Source organism: Macrotis lagotis, chromosome X (genome assembly GCF_037893015.1).
Source record: "Macrotis lagotis isolate mMagLag1 chromosome X, bilby.v1.9.chrom.fasta, whole genome shotgun sequence".
NCBI lineage: Eukaryota > Metazoa > Chordata > Mammalia > Peramelemorphia > Peramelidae > Macrotis > Macrotis lagotis.
The window spans coordinates 187,803,031-187,822,537 of NC_133666.1; the positions used below are offsets into that span (position 1 = coordinate 187,803,031).

The window sequence follows — 19,507 nt, forward strand, 5'->3', positions numbered from 1 at the left end:
TCTTAGATTAAATAAAATTCTGCCCCTATAATTTCTATCAACTGGTCCATGTTCTCTCCTCTAAACCTTTAGAAAAGTCTAACCTCTCTTTCATAGGAACAATGAGTGATGTATTGGGGGGGGGGGGTGATGAACTGGGAGTCAAGACCCACTAAGGTTTTAAATCTCAGTTCTCCAGGTTGAGTTGTGTGACCTTGAGCAAATTGGTTCACCTTCTTCACCTTCACCTGCAACAAAGAGATCACATTAGCTGATTTCACTAAGGGCACATTTTAACACTAACTTTTATAATTCTGAGATTTAAGTGTGCCTTCAAATATTTCAAGACAATTTCATATTGCAGGAAGTCTTTCCTGTTCTATGCAGGCAAAGTAGCTCTATAACTTCAAAGCTATGATTCTAGGATTTATTTTTAAAGGCCAGTTTTACAAAGCTACTCTCTTCATTTGTTATTATCATTTTATAATGAGCTCGTAACTCAAGCTATAAAAATTTGCTCCAGGTTGAACTTGCTTGTCAAGGTCTCTGACCACCTGTAAATTCAGCCAGCTTTTACTGAATGGCCAGAGAAAGCCACACCTGTTTCAGATTTGCTTTTTAAAACCAATTTTTATTGGTAAGGAAAGATTTGGAGAAGGGGTTAAATCTCCAAGTTAAATCAAATGGTAGTTAATCACTGAGGTTATCAAAATCTCTTGAGAAGACATCATTTGATCTACTTTCAAGAGTGATAAGATACTGTAGAGCTGCTTATTTTCAATTCTTAAAACACTAAACCAACCATTTCATACATAAGATGTAGGAAATATACTAACTTCCTAAGTTATACATTTTATTAATGTATAAATGCCTCTGTGTAAGCAACAATTCCTTATAAAACTTGCATGATGTATTCAATTCTCCTTTTATGAAATTCTAAGAGGACTGAGGTCATTCAAAAGGAACTCCCTCAATGCAGATCATTAAAATTTATTTGCATCACATCATCTCTTCTCACCTTCTTCTTTTCCATCTCATAGGAAGAGGTATAGCTACCTCTCCTTGTTAACAATAATCCCACTACATATGCACTTGAGTCCAGTCCTCCAGTCTTATTCCATCATTCATCACAGTCTCTTATTCACCTTCTTCCTCTCCATTGAGTCCTTCCTGTTGACCACGAAATACAACGAAATTGGAAGGAAGGAAGGAAGGAAGGAAGGAAGGAAGGAAGGAAGGAAGGGAGGAAGGGAGGAAGGGAGGGAGGGAGGGTTTTCTCAACCTTTTGACTTAATCCAACTAAAGTCCCATCTCTCTCTCTCAAGTCAAACTTGTTGAAAAAGTTGACTCTGATGGACACTTCTACTGATTAACACACACACACACACACACACACACTCCTTCTACCTCTGGTATTCTGGATTTTTTTTCTCCCTGGATTCTACTGAAACTGCTCTTTCCTAAATCACTGGTAAGTACCTCATTATCAAATCAAATGACCTTTATAGATCCTTATCCTCTCAGAAATCAGGGCCACAGGTATAGTTTTGGGTCATTCCCTCTGTTTGCATATTCTCATCTCTCTTGACTTTGGAAAAACAATATCCTTATTTCTTTTTCATGAATCTATTTTCTCTTTCCTTCACTGACCCTTTACCTTCATTCCAGTCTCTTAAGGTAAATGTTCATCATGGCTATGGTTTAACCCCTTCTCCCTAAAAACACTTTTGGCATTTGCTCCCAAGGCTTCGATGACCATTTGTTTTAAAGTAATTCTCAAATCAATTATCTCTACAGAGCTGAATTCTCTACCAAGTCCAGACGGACATCTCCAACTGATTATAGCAGTGGTCTCAACTCAGAGGAGAGCCACTAAATTGTACATAAGGAGTCCTGTGGCATGCATATTGATTTAGAAAGCCACATATTAACATCATCTATTTTTTAATTGTATTTTTATTAAATATTTCCGGGGGCAGCTAGGTGACACTGTGGATAGAGTACCGGCCCTGGAGTCAGGAGTACCTGAGTTCAAATCCAGCCTCAGACACTTAATAATTACCTAGCTGTGTGGTCTTGGGCAAGCCACTTAACCCCATTGCCTTGCAAAAAAAAAAAAACCTAAAAAGAAAAAAAAGAAAAAGAAAGAAGATTAAATATTTCCCAATTACATTTTAATCTGGCTCAGGGGCAATTCCAGAATGTTGTGAGCCTTGTATTTGATACAGATGACTTACAACACATTTCTATTTGAATGTCTCAATGATACCTCAAACTAAACAAGACTAAAATACGATTGTTATTTTTCCCAAATATGCTCCTCCTCCTGAAATTAGCAGTTCTACAGATGACACTAATTTTCACTCAGTCTCCCCTGTTCAGAAACCTGGGAGATACTTTTGACTCCCTTCACCTCCGCACTCATATCCATTCAATTACCAAGTATTATTTATCTCCACATCTCTAACATCAATTGACTTTTGTTTTTCCATTGCTACCAGCCTAGTACTGACTGTCATCACCATCCACCTATTAGTCTAGAACTGACCTCAAAACCACTTGTCTACCCCCAATCCAATAGCTATATATTAACCTAATTGTGTGTGTGTATATATATATATATATATATATGTATGTTTATATGGTTGTACAAATAATTATCAAAAATATGCACAAAAAGAATATTTTTTAAAGCCACGAAGAAAAAATAATATTTATTCCTAGATAAATGAGGAATTTATTGAGGGGAGTGGTATGATCAGACTAGTACTTTAGGAAAATTCCTTTGGTAGTGGAGGATAAATTGGGAAGAAGAGACATTTGAGGCTTAGAAGACCATAACTGGGAGCTATTCCAATAACCTACTCAAGAAATGATGGGGGACTAAGTTAAGAGTGGTGACTGTGTGAGCAGAAAAAAAAAAGGAACAAATGTGAGAGATATAGAGGTAAAGCTAGACAAAAAAATCTGACAACTGACCAGATATTTAGAAGCCATCAAAGAGCTGGTAGAACCAAAAGAAAAGCTTCATACTGGGACAATTCAAAGGAGAGAGAGTGTCTTAGTGGAAAAGGGTGGTTAACTGTCAGATGTTGCAGACAGGTCCAAAGGATGAAACTGGGGAAAAGCCCATCCAATGTGGCAATTAAGTGTTCACTTGTAACTTTAAAGAGAGCAGTTTCAATTGGGGGAGGAATCAAGGATAATGAGGAAGGTAGAAATCTGGAAAATATAATAATGATGGTGACTTCAAAGGAATTAGGGAAGTTTGGAAGAGGGATAGATTGGGAGGGAACAAAGTATTGTAATTGAGATCCATTCTTCTCTGCTCATTTTGTGCTTCTTACTCACTGAAACATGAAAAGTAGTTGGAGAGTTGATGATGACGCACTTACTCCACTAGCTTGTGGAGTGCTATGAGTATACAGAAAGTAAGCTAAAGAATAGGGATGCTAGAAGTGGATTTATGGAATTTTGTTGGCATAGCTAACTACCTGCCTCTATCCTTTTAGGTTACACTTCCCTGAGGAGCCCACCAGAATATGCTAAATGAGAAAGAATTAAAGGGGATAATATAGTTGTATTGGAGACAAGTCCATGACTGGTCATAGGTAGGGGAAGGGGTGGTGGTGCTGCAGTTCATCTTTCTATACTCCACCTAGATGATCACAGTCCTGTTGGGGGTAAAGTCACAGCCTCTTTGGTGTCATTCCAAGGCCCTCACTGAGGAGACCACTGGCCTATTTATAGGTCACTATGTTTCTCCTTTCTCCTCTCTCTAATTCATCTCTCCCATAATTGTCAGGCTTATGCACAACAGAATTAGTAATCATACTTCTTCAAAACTTTCAGTGGCCTGTCAAGGCAAGTTAAAACTCCTTTGCCTGCCACTCACTATCATCCAGAATCTAGTGGCAATTTATTTTTTTGCATTATCTCTCACTACTCCCTTTCATATACTCAACAGTACAATCAGACTGGTCGTCCTCCATCTGTACTCCAGACTTCTTTTTATCTCTTGGGATTTGCTTATACAGTTTCCCCAATCTATCTATTCATTAAAAGTCAACCCAAATGGAAAGCGATTTTAAACTACACCCAAAGGGCAATAAAACTGTGAATATCCTTCGCTCCAGCAGTACCACTACTAGGTCTGAATCCCAAAGAGATGACAAAAAAAAAAGAGTAAAAATGCCACGTGTAGAAAAATACTTATAGCAGCTCTTTTTGTAATGGCAAAGAATCGAAATTCAAGAGAGTGCCCATCAATTGGGGAGTGGCTGAATAAGTTACGGTATATATGAATGTATTGGAGTACTATTTTTTTCTAAGAAATCATGAGCCGCCAGTCTTCAGAAAAGCCTGGAAAGACTTCCATGAACTGATGCTGAATGAAATGAGCAGAACCAGGAGAACACTATACACACCAATAGCAACATTATGTGATGATCAGTTATAATGCGTCTTCTAAGAAGAACAATAATCAGAGACAATTCCTAAGGACTTGTGTTGGAAAATGCCATTCACATTCAAAGTAAGAACTATGGAGTCTGAAAGAGAGGTGAATGTCTTTGCCATATATATATATATGGAAAATAGCAAAGAAGAAACTTAAACTGGGATCTTCTGATTTCAGATTTATTGCTCCTTTCACTATACCTCACTGAATCTCAGGGATATGCAAAAGAAGAATATCCCTTTCCTGTGTTGCTATTGAATTGTTACAGTTGGGTCCAATTCTTCATAATATCTTTTGAGGTTTTCTTGACAAAGATACTGGAGTACTTTGCCATTTCCTTCTCTGGTTCATTTTGCAGAAAAGGAAACTGAGGAAAACAGGTTAAGTGACTAGAATCACAGAGCTAGTATCTGTCAGCAGATCTGAACTCAAGGGCAATATTCAATCTATTATGCCACCTAGCTGCCTTTTCTTTTTTCATACATCAATGACTATCAAGAGCCTCACACTTTTAAATACTTTAAACCTCAACAGAGTGCTTGACTTGTAATGGAAAGAATTGGGTTCAAAAAGGGTTTTTGATATTAGTCATATTACCATGCACAAGTATTTAAGCTCTCTCAGCTTCATCTATGAAATAAAGATAATAATAATGTCAACCTCATCATAGAATTGTGATTTGGGGGGCTTAAATGAGAAAAATATATTAAGCACTTTGTAAAATTTGAAAGTGCTTTAAGTTTGTGAATTATTAAGAACTTGGGTTAACATGTAGCTCTGCTTTAGGAGGGACCTCCCATATCAACATTCAGCTCTAAATCTATGACCTACAAATTAATTCCTGAATTCAGGATTAAATTTAATCCCTTCTCAATGTTGGGGTTTTCTTCCTAATAGAAATCAATAGGAAAATGGGATCTGTATACTTAAGTTTCATTATGGATAACTTTTCAAATATATATCTGCTCCGTAAATCAAGAAATACCTATAATTCATACTGTGGGCTATGGGGCACCTAGGTGGCACACTGGATAGAGCACTAGGCTTGGAGTCAGGAGGACTGAAGTTTGAATCTAGCCTCAGACAATTGACACTTACTAGCTATGTGACCTTGGGCAAGTCGCTTAACCCTCATTGCCTTGCATCTAGGGCCATCTCCAGTCACCTTGATTCATATCTGGCCACTGAATCCAGATGGCTCTAGAGAAGAAAGTGAGGCTGGTGATTTTGTACAGCACCCCCTTATTCAAATCCAATTCATGTGCTTGTCATGGTATCACCTCCCTGATGATCTTCTTCAAGAATGAAGGACAAACATCATCATCACTGCAGGCTATGAAACCATATGCAGAGATCATCTCACAGTCTGGAATACAAATGATAGGGCCTAAAGCTCAGAACTGCTGTTTCTTCATTTTAATCACGGTACTTTTAAGAATTATTAATGGAGCTATATAGAAATGTCTCTGACAGTATAACCTTTTAGTTAAAAAGTCTAACAGCTGGTTTTAATCTAATTTTATTCTAGGGATTTTTATCAAAAGGCAACATGGTATAGTGAATAGAGGGTCCACTTGGGAGTTCCGAGTTCAAGTTCATTCCCCCTACTTTTTAAGACAATAAGTTATGGATGAGTTGCTGATTGAAGGAGTGGAGGGAGTTTCCAGGGTGGAATTCTGCTGTACAGATGAAATTATAGGTCTGAACCAAATGGGAAAGGCAAACTATTCTTTGTTACTTAAGTACAGGCTATGTGTTATTATTCAGTTTAACTATGGAGATTCAGTTTACTCTACCTTAAGCTCCATGAAGTCAGAGACCATACCTAATTTTCTGTCACCCCCATACACACCTTAGCATGCTGCTTACACTAAGTAGTTAATGTTTGTTGAATAAATAAGAAAATGGAGAGAACTAGCACTGTTCTGAGTTCACAGGGTATTAGATTTAGAATTGCAAGGGGCTTCAAAGGTCATCTGACTCAACTCTTTTATTTGACATTTGTGGAAACTGAGGACTAGAGGTGAAATGATTTGCCCAAAGTCAAGTAGGACATACGTATATAAAGCTAGGATCTGAACTCTGGCCCTTGGATTCCAAATCCAAAGTCCTTTATTAATCTGATGATTCATCTTTTCCATTTGTTCAGCTGTTGTAGAAATTAATATGTAGTTAATGAGGATAGAGAAAACAAAAGACTTCAGCAAAAATAGAATTAGATGGTACAGGTTTTCCATGTAGAATATTATGATGGAAATTACTTGTATTTTCTTGAAAATTATTTTTTCTAACAGTAATACAATATTAGATTCTACATTAAGCATTTCTTTAGCAAGATATCAAAATGATATGGCTAAGTTGAATCTTTTTAAAAAAATCATTCTGTAGCTAAGGTTCCTTTGGATCTCCTCCCTCTCTTCCCTTCTCTCATTGGAAGCCTGGAAGAATTCGCTTTTTCTACTTCTGGGGTGAATTCTTGCTTCATCCCCAACACTGACCAAACAATACCCACACAATCAACCCCCTTTCTCTAAGCCCTGGTCATAACCCTGTAGTTATTCCCCAACTGTCCAGCTTCTTTCATAGGACCTGGATGGAGATAGGTACAATAAACCCAACCCTAGAGAGAACAGAGGGGAGAGGTGATGAGAGAAAAAAAGGCTGCATGTTATTTGCTTTATTTTGTAGATGCAAAGAGATTCAGTGTTCAAGGTGTGCAAGGAAAAAAAAGACAATGAGGCAAAGGCAGCAAGCATGAAAACAAAACCTTACAAAAGGGGAAGGGGGCCAACACCAAACTCTAGTAAATAAAACAAATTCCAACTGTATACAACAAAAAACAGACAAGCAGCATCGTGTGGAGAAGGGAACTAGAAATCAGTCACTAAACTAGATGAACAATTTAATCTCTCTACCTCATTTTCCTCAGTGAACTCTCACCTCCCTTTCCAACTCTAAAATTCAAAACATCAAATGGTCAACACAAGGACAATTCTATAAATGAGATGCAAAGATTCTAGCTCTACCCAAGCTATAGCTTAAGCCTGAATTTCAGTTTCTCATCTGAAACTAGAGAGAAGGAGGGAGAAAGACCAGAGAGATAGAGATAGAAATGTCAGCAGAGAGAAGACAAAAGTAATGGGGGAAGTCATCAGACCCAGGAGTAGGAATCCAAGGCTGAATCAAAACATATTAACTTATTTCTCTTTCTGTCTCCCTTTGAGATCTCTCTCCTTTTCTCAGATATAGTTGTCTCCTGTCTTTTCTACTTAAAATGACCACAGTTATTGAGTAAATTCTCTGTTCTCAACTTATTTAAAAATAAGTCAAAACTTTACTTCTCTCATTAAAAATCATTTTCATGTGGTCTTCATAGGGCACTTTCAGTTCTGTAATGAATTCCTTTTGTTTTTCATTTTCAAACACATTCCCTTCCCTCTCTTCTACCAATAAACCATTCTTTATAATAAAGGTAAAAAGGACAATTCAGCAAAATCACAGACACACACACACACATATTTGTTCCATTTGTTCCATATCCTTAGTCCCCTGCTTCTGCAAGGAAGGGAGAAAGGTACAATTTTTCTACCCTCCTCCATGTCAAAGATCACTCATTATAATTATATGGCATTCTGTTTCATGAGGTAACAGATTTAGAACCGGAAGGGACCTTGGAGATAAGGTCATCTGATCCAACCTCCTCCTTTTATGAATGACGTGAAGCAGTCTGCTCAAGGTCTCACAGGTAGTAAAGTGGAAGACACAGCTGGGATTTAAACCCAGGTCCCTTGACTCCAGGGTCAGAATACTTTCAGCTACATTCTCACCGCCTCCCTTTCATTTAACTGTTCTTTCCAATTAGTGTTGTGGTCTCTGTATAGATTGTTTTCCTGGCTTACTTCACTCTGCATGTGTCTTCATGTCTTACTTAATTCTTCAAATTGGCAAGCTATTACACTATATTTATATATCACAATTCGCTTAGCCGTTCTCCCAATCAATGGTTATCTACTTGTTCCTAATTCTATGACACCACAAAAATAATTACAACAAAACACTGCTATAAATATTTTGAATAGCTAAGACCTTTCTCTCTCTCTTTGACATCCTTGAGGGTACAAATGCCTAGCAGTGAGATTACTGAGTATAGATAATTTAATTACTTTTTAAAGAAAAAAATCCCAAATTGCTTTCCTGGATAGTCAGACCAATTCACAGTTCAATCTATGTATTATTGGTCCCATAATCCTTCCAACACAGTACCATATAATGTCATCTTTCCAAATTTTCTGGTTGTGAGCCTAACCCTCAGGGTAATTTATGTTTTACATTTCTTTTATTTCTAGTGATCTAGAATATTCTTTCAAATTGCTGGTAAGTTTTCAGTTTTTCTTTTGTAAACTTTTAATTCATATCCTTTTTCATATCCCATGTTTCCTCTCCTTGTGTATACTTGGCATTTAACAGGGGGAAAACAAAGTTTCACATCTTTTTTTCTGCAAAAGCTACATAAGAAACAAAAGGGAAGCTATGTTTCATTTTGTGGGGAATGATTTAACAACAAAAACTGTTTCCTTTTTTGGCTACTCTTTCTCTTTATTTTCCCCTTCAGGTTTTGACCGGAATGACTCCCAATTCCTAAGTGACAGCAACATCTTTTGGCCCCTACACCTTTGCTAGCTAAGTTAATCCCCTGAAAGTATTCTTTTTATGGATGCATTCCTAGCAACAGAAATTTCCTGCTTATAAGTAGAATAAGTACCTGGAAAACTCGAGGGGGAAAAAATCCAGGTTAGGAGCTCCCTTTACTTCTAAATTGGTACCACCTACTGTCCACTAGTTCCACTGAGGCAGCAGGTGGGAGATATAATCAAAGATCCTCTCACTATAGCTTCTCTAACAATTCAGTCTCTTAAAAAAGTAAGAGTCAAAGTGACCTGGAAGGAAGGTGATGTTCTGGTTGACTACAGGGCAGAAGCCTACCTGTTCATAAAATAAGATATGCTAAGGTTTTGTAGGGACTGGAGTAGGTTAATTTCATTCATCTTTCATATCAAGTATCATTCTCCTGCCCCTGGCCCATTCTTTCTCCTTTTGAAGGTATACTATACTGAAAGATAATCCATCAGTCCAGTCTTGAATTCATCTACTCCAATCTAGTTAGATATAATAACTGAAGAGAAATTCTACTGTGCTGAGGTCCATTTTAAGCCCCATTAGGGGAAAGTCAGTCTTTGGGTGACAGGTGACAAGAGGCCAGTAGTAGCAGAGATAAGAAGAAAAACAACAGAACTGTTGGTTCTTCCTCTTATACTCTCTCATTGACTGATGCATCTGACTCACACAGCATTCCTGAGGAAGATGGTTCAAGGTTTTTTGTTTCTAATTTTTCTTTCTTTAGGGGGTGTGAGGGGGTGGGGAAAGGAGTAAGGCTGAAGTATAAAAGTTACTACTCCCATGCCTCTCAGATGGATTAGATAAGTTTCATCTCTGTCTACATGTCACTCCTTCCCAGAGACACCAGAAGATAACAAACCTTATATTAAAATTGGCAAAAGGATTTCTCAGAATGGGTTTTCTTCTCTGTACAACTATGAAAAATTTTATACCACACACTAACAATGCTCCCCCCTTTCCCCACCTTAAGGGGCTTGGGGAGAAAAAGCAAAAGGTGTGTTTGTATTTTTAAATTCCTTATACAGTTATTCCTCTCTATAACCTTTGTCCCAATGAACCTGAGCAAGGCTCCATTCTTCTCTTCCCAATGTAAAACTGAAGTTAGCAAACCCAAGGCATTATGGGCATTATTTTAGGTAAGCAGCACTGTTTGTTTCAACCTGCCAGTTATATACCTTCCAAAAAAACACAAGGGGGTAATGCTTATAATCTATGAAGCTGTGTGAATACAGACTGTCTGCCTCCTTGGTTTCTGAGCCTGTAAAAGGAGGAGGGCAGTTAAAAAAAAGGGGGGGATTAAACAGAGTGGGAAGGAGAGGTTGCAGCCACACACTAGCGGCATGACCTTGTACAAGTTATTTCAGTTTTGAACCTTGACAAAGTCTGTAAAATTTAAGGTTTGGTCTACATCAGGGGGCCTCAAAGGAGAGAATTTCATGAATTTTGCTTATATATACAAACACTTCAGGAGATTTTCTAATATAAATAGAGATATAAATGAAGCAAGTGACACTGAAATAAAGTTCTATATAGATAGCAGAGATAATTATATGTGTTTGTGTATCCACGGATAAGTTATTTCAATATATAAACTGGCTATGTATATGTATATTGTGTATGTATGTACTTGTATGTGTTATATATGTATAATATAAAAAAAGGACATTTTTACACACACACACGACTACAGTTCTGGAGATTCTCTCAGTGAAGAACCCTGCAACTAGAACAAACCTCAGATTTTTAGTCTAGCCACGGCTCTGAAGTAAAATGATTTGCGCAAGGTCATACCACTTGAAAGCGGCCGCGACCCCCCCCCCCATGACTACGAAATCAGCAGCACTGAAAGTTGCAAAATATGCAAAAAAGACATCATTACGTAAGACAGCGGTGGAAGTGAAATAAAGCCCTTACGCCTAACCTCGCAGAGGTGCATGCGGCAGAAATGCTCGCTTACGGCATCCGACGGATTTTACATTCCGAGAAGGGGGCCGCACAGCTCCCCCCGGCCCGCGCTCCCCACCCCGCCCCCATGCGGGGGCCGCGAGGCGGGAGCAGCTCCTGCGGGCAGGCCCGGGGGGCTGGGCTGGGGGGTCTCACCTTTTCCTTCTTGCCCCCGGCGGCGCCGCTCTCCTCCGGACACCTGTTGAGCAGCTTCTTGCCGCCGCCGCCGCCGGACGGGCTCCAGGTGCGGACGCTGCCGCCGCCGCCCCCGGGGTCGCCGCCGCCGCCGCCGCCGCCGCTGTCGATCTTGATGAGCCGGTGCTTCGGGGAGATGTACTTGACCTCGGGCGGCGTGGCCGGCCGCCGCTCGCTGTTGCTGCGGAAGAGGTGCGGGGACGAGGAGGAGGAGGAGGAGGAGGCGGCGGCGCCCCCGCCGCCCGAGGCGCAGCAGCAGCCGGCCGACGAGGAGGCGGAGGAGAAGGTCCGGTCCCCCGCGTTGCTGGCGCCCGCGCCGCCGCCGTCCTGGCCGCCGCAGTAGTCCAGGCGGCACATGGCCCGCAGCTTGCGCAGCGACGAGCCGGGCCCGGTGTAGGGGTCCTCGAAGTCGCGCTCCTTCTGCGCGCGGTAGGCGCGGATCAGGTCGCTGGTGCTGCCGCCGTCCTCCCGGAACGAGGCCGAGAAGCAGGAGGCCGAGGCGGAGCAGGAGGCGGCCGGGGGCTGGGGCTGCCGCCGCTCGGCGCCCCCCGCCGCCGCCGCCGCCGCCGCCGCCGCCCGGCCGCCGCCGCGCCCGCGCTCGCGGTAGTCCGGCCGGGGAGGCTGCGGGGGGCTCTTAGTTTTGTTGTTCCCTAGACTGAAGTACTTGTTCAGCCACTTGGCCATGGTGCCGCCGCCGGGACCGCCCCGGAGCCGACCCCCTACGGCCCGGCCGCTGCCATCCGGGGCCGCGAGGCGGGCAGCCCGGCCCGAGAGCCCTCGGGAGGAGCGCGGCGTCAAGTTCAAGTGCCAGCCGCGGCCGCCGGCCGGACGCTGCCCCGCGGGGCGCCCGCTAAAGCCCCGGGCGAGGGGGCCGGGCGGCCGCTGCCCCCTCCCGGGCGGCCGCGCTATCGCGAGGGGGGGACGCGGGCGCCTGGACGGCCGCCGGCTCGCGCCGCCTCCCCGGCTGGCGCTAGTTCGGGCGCCCGTCCTGCGGCAGGGCCCGCGCCGCCCCCGGCCGCCGCCGCCGCCGCCGCCGCCGCCTCGGCTCCAACTTGTCCCGCTCCCGGCCCGGGTCCTCCTCGGCTCCCGCGGCAGCTCCGCTGACAGCCGGGAGGGCCGCGCGGTCCTGTCCGCGACCCCCGCTGGAGCTGGGGAGAGGAGAGGAGAGGAGAGGAGAGGGAGGAAGGGAAGGAGCGGCGGCCCGTGCCCGTCCCGGCGGCGCCTCCTGCCGCCTCCGAAACCGCCGCGTGTGTGACACCGCCGCAGCCAGAGCCCGCCTCCGGCCGAGCCCCGCCCCGGGGGCGGAGCCCGCGGCCACGCCCCCGCCGCGCCCCCGCCCCGCCCCCGCGCTCGCGGGCCGCCTGGGCCGCTCCCGACCTCCGACGTGCGCCCCCGCCCCGCGAGCCCCGCGCTCGCCCGCGCACATTCACCCCCGCTTCGGGCCGAGCTTCCTGCGCTTTCCGCTCCGCTAAGGCCAGGGGCGAGGCGGACGGGAACCCCCGGGAATCCTGAACCCCCCCGCAGCCGCAGCACCCACCCGCGGGGAGACCCGGGAGCCAAGGGTGCCGCTGACTTCCAGGCCCGGCCGTGACCGTGACCTCTCCAGCCCCTCCCCCAGCCCGGCCAGCTGTGCCTCGCTGCCCTGCCTCCGGCATCTGCACCCTGCTGGGGGACATGGAGAGACCACTTTGTTGGAAGCGGATTAAAACGCGGACGTTCGCCGGTTTATAGTTCTGTGAAAGACAGGATGCCGTTTAATGTTGTCTTTGCGATACGTTTAATAAACCCCACTTGTTCTTGAAGGGGAGGGTAATCTGTGCACTTGGCCTTCCAAGAAGAAGAACCTTTACGTTACTGAATGAATTAGCATCGCAGCTGAGGATAAAGCTGGGCTAGGCACCGCCTAGGAAACAGGAGCACCCGTCAAAGCCGGGCTGGAGAGCAGGGTCTTCTCTTACCTTTTCAAGTTCATATGAAGTTCATTTCTTCCCAGCAAGTTGTACACAGTAAACTCTTGTTTGGAGGGCGTAGGAAAGGAGGTGAACATAGCTGGAAGGCCCCCCAGTACAAACTTTCTACCTAAAGAAGCTCAGAGTTTGTAATTTGCCTCTTATCACAGGGTGATTGAATAGCAAAATTGGGGACAGAAACCCAAGTTTCTCGATTTCCTAATGCTGTGTGTGCTTTATAAATGCTCTTTAAAAACTGATCTCACATCCCAGAAATTCACACTCCATTAGAACCCTTCCTGGTCATTAAGAACCACTTTTTCCAACTATCTGAAATTTAATCTTTCCTCTACATTTTTTTTTTGAAAGTGTATAGGAAAAGCCCTAAAGATGATCAGTAAGAGTTAGGCCTGCTTTACCACTACCCCCTCACCTGAGTTTTCACAAATCCAGTCCTATATCCAGTCATTACATGATCATTGCAATTGCAACACCTGTCCAATAGGGGCACTCTGATCACTCTAATTCTGGGCTTCATATCAACTTTCGTTTTCTTTTTTGTTTTGCCAACAGAGTTGAGATTTTTTTTTCCCCAAAGTAATTTTAATGTGTAACTGAAGATAAAAACCAACAACACTGACAACCCTAAAATCCTAGAAATGGGCAAGTGGGCAGAATACATATGTCTCATTCTGTAAAACTTCAATTTTAACTAGTACAACCAAAGTTTACTCGGTAGTTGTGGAGCACCTCAACCCTCTTCCTTATCTTGATTTTCCTTGACAAAGCCAGAATGAGCATGGCACTACCTCTTCTGACCCCTGAACTTACTCTGTAAAATAATCAGTTTAATCCAATGAACATTTATTTAGCATCTTGTGGTAGGAGTAACATACATAGGCTAAATTTTCTGCTTTGTGGGTTGGGTTAGGTTTTTTCCCCTCTTCTTCGTTAAAAGACAATTAGACTTTTGAAGCAATGGATGAAGCACCGGCCCTGGAGTTAGGAGTACCTGGGTTCAAATGGGGTCTTAGACACTTAATAATTACCTAGCTGTGTGGCCTTGGGCAAGCCACTTAACCCCATTTGCCTTGCAAAAACCTTAAAAAAAAGACAATTAGATTTTTAAAAAGACATTAATATTATAATGGGATCTTGGGGCATAGGAGTCCTGACAAGTCTTGCTAGTAGTGAACTGAACTTCAAACCACATGGTTACTGTGTGAGAGAGCCTTGTGAAAAAGAACAGATCAGATCTTTATTTACACTGATTTCTGGGCAGTGGCCAAGAGTATAGCCAAATGATCTGGATCCCCAAAAGAACTGGACTAGACAATCTAAGGCTCTCTCTCCTTTGGAATCAGCACCAACAGAAGAATTTTTTCCATATGATGTCCCTCTGTAAGGCTAAAATACCTACTTCTGCCCAATGGGGCTCCTTGTACAGAGTGTCCTAAGTTCTCATGACAAATTGTGCTTCTCCATGTCATGGGAAGAAAGTTGTCCCTCTAAACACTAGCTGTGTTTAGTTTGACTTACCTGACTTACCAGGGTTAAGTGTTTGAAGGGGTTAGGGACAAGGAGAAGAAAGAATAGCCTGGAGGTTAAAAGATGATATGGACAAGGAAAAAGTCCTGTCTAGGACCACGTGTTATTGTTTGTCCTTGAAGAGGACCATGACAACAAGGAGGTCATGCCATGCCATGCAAATGAGTTGGATTTGAGTGAGGGTGTGCTTAAATATCATCAACCTTCACATTCTCACTTTCTCCTCCAGAGTCATCTGATCCGTGGCCCAGATATGAATCAGAACAACTGGATATTGCCTGGGTTGTGAGGCAAGCATACATCTAGTAAATCTCAGTGACTGAAGTCGGTTTTGAGCTCTGGTCCTCTTGACTTCAGGGTCAGTACTCAATCCATTGTCCCTCCTAGTTGCTCAGGACCACATAGCTAAAAAAGTGTCTGAGATGGGATTTGAACTGAGGACTTTTAAAGTCTAGATCATAAGCTTTATCCACTGCTTCCTCAACATGCCTCATAAATCAAAGAAGGTTCAAAAAGGGAGAGCAGAGAAGGATTGTGAACTCGGGGGTAGGAAGAAGGTAGGTTCAGCCATAGCTGTATGACAGATTCCCCATTTAGACAACTCATTGTGTTGTGAAGAGAGACAATCTGCCTACCCCAGTGGGAATCCATCCCAGAGACTGACATGAAAGCTATAGTACATTTGGGGGTAGCAGCCTGCGGTTAGTGAGGGGAGGGGCAGGAAATACCCCTCCCCACATGTTAGCACATCTGGTTGCCCCATGTCAATTCTGTCTCTGCTAAATATAAGGGTAAAAACAGATGGAAAGTAAAAGGGAAGGATAGAAAATTACCTTCATAATTTTTTATAGCCTCAATGCTCTCTAAACTTAACTCTTCACTCTCCACAATATTTTTCTACAGTGTACCAGAAAGCTTTTCACCGTTGGATGCTCACTTCACCTCTGTACTTACTCTTTACTCTACAACCTCTCTATCTGATTAGCTGGTTCCTCCTAGAACTTCTATTATAAATGAAGGCCCAGACTTGCCATACTTTTATTCCTCTTGATTCTCCCTGACTTTCTCTATAATACCTCCCTAATTAGTGACCTTCATCGCTTGCACATCAGCCTCCCCACTCTACCTTTTCACAACTTCCTTTTGTATGCTATCTTCTTCCAATAGAGGAACAAGAATTTTCTGTTTGTATTTCTGGTGCCTACAACTGCTAAGCACTTAATAAATGTTTGTTGACTTGCTCCCAGTCCTGGATTACCATCTTTTCTGATCAGACATTTTCTGGATGATATTTTATTCTATTTCTTGTGTATACTTTATTGATAATTGGTTTCAGCCTATTTAAGTATACCATAAGTTTCTCCATTGCATTTTGGTCGTTGTTGTTGTTCTGTTATTTAGTTGTATACAGTTCTTTGTGTCTCCATGGACCATAGCATGCCAATACTGTCCATGAGTTTTTATTGGCAAAGATACTGGAATATTTGCCATTTTCTTTTCCAGTGGATTAAGACAAAATAGAGGTTAAGTGACTTACCCAGAGTCACAAAGCTGGTGAGTATCTGATACTGGATTTGAACTAAGGAATTCCTGACTAAGTCATCTAGCTTTGAGCTATAATTCTGATTCACTGAAAATTGTGATATCATATAATTTATAGACATATGTATAACATGACCAGAAATTGGTGGATTTTTGTTTCAGGAAATAAATTGTGATCTTGAAAAGTAATTTCCCCTATTTTTGACTCTGATTTGTTGTCCATTTGTAGAATTTGTATGATCTTATATTGATGGATTATAGGTCTGTATGGTAGGTCTGTCCAACTGCATATTATTGTGTGGACAATAGACACTCTTTCACCATTTTGTTTTCTTCCTTTTTTGGATTGCAGATTTGTGATTTTATTGATGTTTGCAGCTTCTACCTTGTAAAGAGTCTTTCTACTATTATGGATGGCAAAAATTACACAACTTATATAGTCTTAGAAAATTATGTGGGAGGGGTGGCTAGGTGGCACAGTGGATAGAGCATTGGCCCTGAAGTCAGGAGTACCTGAGTTCAAATCCAGCCTCAGACACTTAATAATTACCTAGCTGTGTGGCCTTGGGCAAACCACTGAACCCCATTTGCCTTGCAAAAAAAAAAGAAAATTATGTGGGAGCAGTGAAAGATTACAGTGACTTGCCCAAGGTATTTGAACCATTATGTCTTCCTGATTTTGAAAAAGCTCACTAAACCATGTTGCTTTCTTTTTAACTTGATCTCTCCTGTGTATATGCTTACCCAATTCTTTCTAATGATTGGTAATCCCATTAAAGAGACTCTGTAGTACTCTAATATTTGATGCTTTTAGCAAAGTGCATCCACAAACAGGAGCATCTGGCAGATGATATAGAGAGAAAATACTCCTATTTAGACTCTTTGACAAGTATATGCTTCTGGTTTTCTGCCTTGCAAAGAAACTGGTAATTAGTGGTAATTAGGGGATAAGCAACACATTTTAATAGACAAATTTATTTTATATCCAAGATATGTGGGTATATATATATATATATGTATATATATATATATGTATATATATATGTAAATGTATATGTTAGAATGTAGGTTGTCCAAATATACAGAGCCAGTGAACTTTTCAGCAGAGAGAAATACAATATCTCAACTCACACCAGAAGAAAGAGAATGTTCTCCCTCAGGGCAGGTCTCTAGAGATGCAAGACTGGGAAGTCTGTCCTGGAACATAATAGGTTTGGTTTCCCATATGAGTACATGGCTCTGAGGGCCCAAAGTTCTTGCCTTACTCCTTCCTCCAGTCAACTTAATTTTATTCACAATTTCTTTGTTCTCATTTTTTGAATATTATTTTTATTGCTTTGCTTCTTCCTCAATCTCCCTCTTCCCCATGTCCTCTTTTTTTTTTTTTAAGTTTTTGCAAGGCAATGGGTTTCAGTGACTTGCCCAAGGCCACACAGCTGGGTCATTATTAAGTGTCTGAGGTGGGATTTGAACTCAAGTACTCCTGACTCCAGGGCTGGTGCTCTATCCACTGCACCACCTAGCTGCTCCTACCCCCATGTCCTCTTTTAAAATGCCTTTGTAAGTGACATAGGTCCCTTAACCAGACAGGAATCTGCACCACTAAGCAGGTACAGTTAGGAATAGAGAGACAGTTACTTAAGAATAGAAGTGTCTTTGAAGAGCAGGATTTTTGGCAGCAGAAAATAAAGCTGACTATGGACTCAAAAAAAGAATTGCGCCCTAGAAATCTAAAACTCAGTTGTAGAGAGTAGACACTCCAGTAAAGTGCCTAGCAGAGATGTTGCATTCAAGGGGAAACTTTGGGAAGATTCTATGAAGAAAGGACATTAGGGTCTTTCAGTGCCATAGTTAAGAGTTGCCTTGACAATATATGGTCCTTACATGGATGCTTCACATTGTATTCTTAAGTTTGTGACCACTCTTCCTAAATTTCTGTGTATAATTTTGGAAGAATTTGCCATATATATTGGCAGGGGGAAAAACTATTTTGTACCTACTAGGTCTTACTGTGTTATTTTAGTAAATGCCTCTATGAAGAACTGGTTGTATTTATTATCTGGTTAATAATGTAAAGCACACAAGTTGGGACAAATGAACTCTAATTTTAAGAGTCGAAGATATCTAACTATAGGTAGAGTTCATCCACTGCTATCCCTATAAAAAAGGATTCTAGCAGTGATTTTCTGAATATATTACAAGTGCATATAAGTCAAAAGAAGTTTTATAGCTATAAAAAGAATTCTTGAAAGACTTTGAGTGCTATCCTGAAAAAAGGTAAATAATGGCACTGACTTTCCAGAATAGAGAAGTAATTATAGTGATAGTTAAAAGTGACTTTTGATCTTTCTCATAGCTGATACATTGACCATAGCTTTTTTTTATTATGTTATACTGTTAAATTACATGGCTAGTAAACCTGATGTTTATTTAAGCCTAGGACATTAAGTAGTTTGATTTATTTTACATAGTTATTTGTCCAAAAAGAAATGGATAAATAGTTCTAGGAAAATTATGTTTTAAAAACTGAGATTGAGGCTCATAGTTAATTGTATAATAAAGTAGATATTAACATTTTATTGATTAACAGGAAACTATAAAATTTATCTTTTGATTTCCTTACATCATAACATCTCTCTTCCCACTAGAAGATAGAGAATGAGATCAGAGGATGAGAATAAATTAAGAAGCATGAGCTAGGAGCACATAGAGAAAAAGAAGTGATTACCCCATCTAGGTTTATGTGCAATAATCAATCCTAACGTACTGTATATATGTTGGTTAAGCCTAGTATAATGGCTACATACTCTAACATCATTTTCAGTCCACCCCCCCCCCACAAAAGCTTAGTTTTAAATGTCTTACTAATTATGATTGACTTTGTACTATCTTTAGTTAAGATATATCTCAAGGTATAATAGAAATTTAGTATTCATCATTAATACTAGATGTAGTCTTTCTACTCCCTTCTCTCTCTCTCTCAAGAGGAAAAAACAACCAACACAACTGATCAATATACTGAAAAAGTCTGAAAACAAGCAATATGTTTTGGGTCTTCTACCTCCAAGAAGGAGTGGGGTGGGGGTATCCTCTGACATCTCTTTGTTCACATACTATTTGACCTTTATAATTTTAATACATTTACTTTGATTTTTTTTGTGTAATTACATTTTTGTTGTTATTATGTGTATCGTTTTCTTTACTCTGTTTTCTT

At 41.6% G+C, this 19,507-nt stretch overlaps 1 protein-coding gene across 1 annotated transcript in view; it reads right to left on the reverse strand.

The window, feature by feature from the left end:
- Positions 1-12,127, reverse strand: part of SHB (SH2 domain containing adaptor protein B) — a 353,413-nt gene extending 341,286 nt beyond the window's left edge. Inside the window, exon 1 of the mRNA XM_074205859.1 lies at positions 11,216-12,127. Within this exon, the coding sequence (XP_074061960.1) occupies positions 11,216-11,938 (723 nt within the window). The 5' untranslated portion in view covers positions 11,939-12,127. The remainder of the gene's footprint in view (positions 1-11,215) is intronic.
- Positions 12,128-19,507: the final 7,380 nt, after the last annotated feature.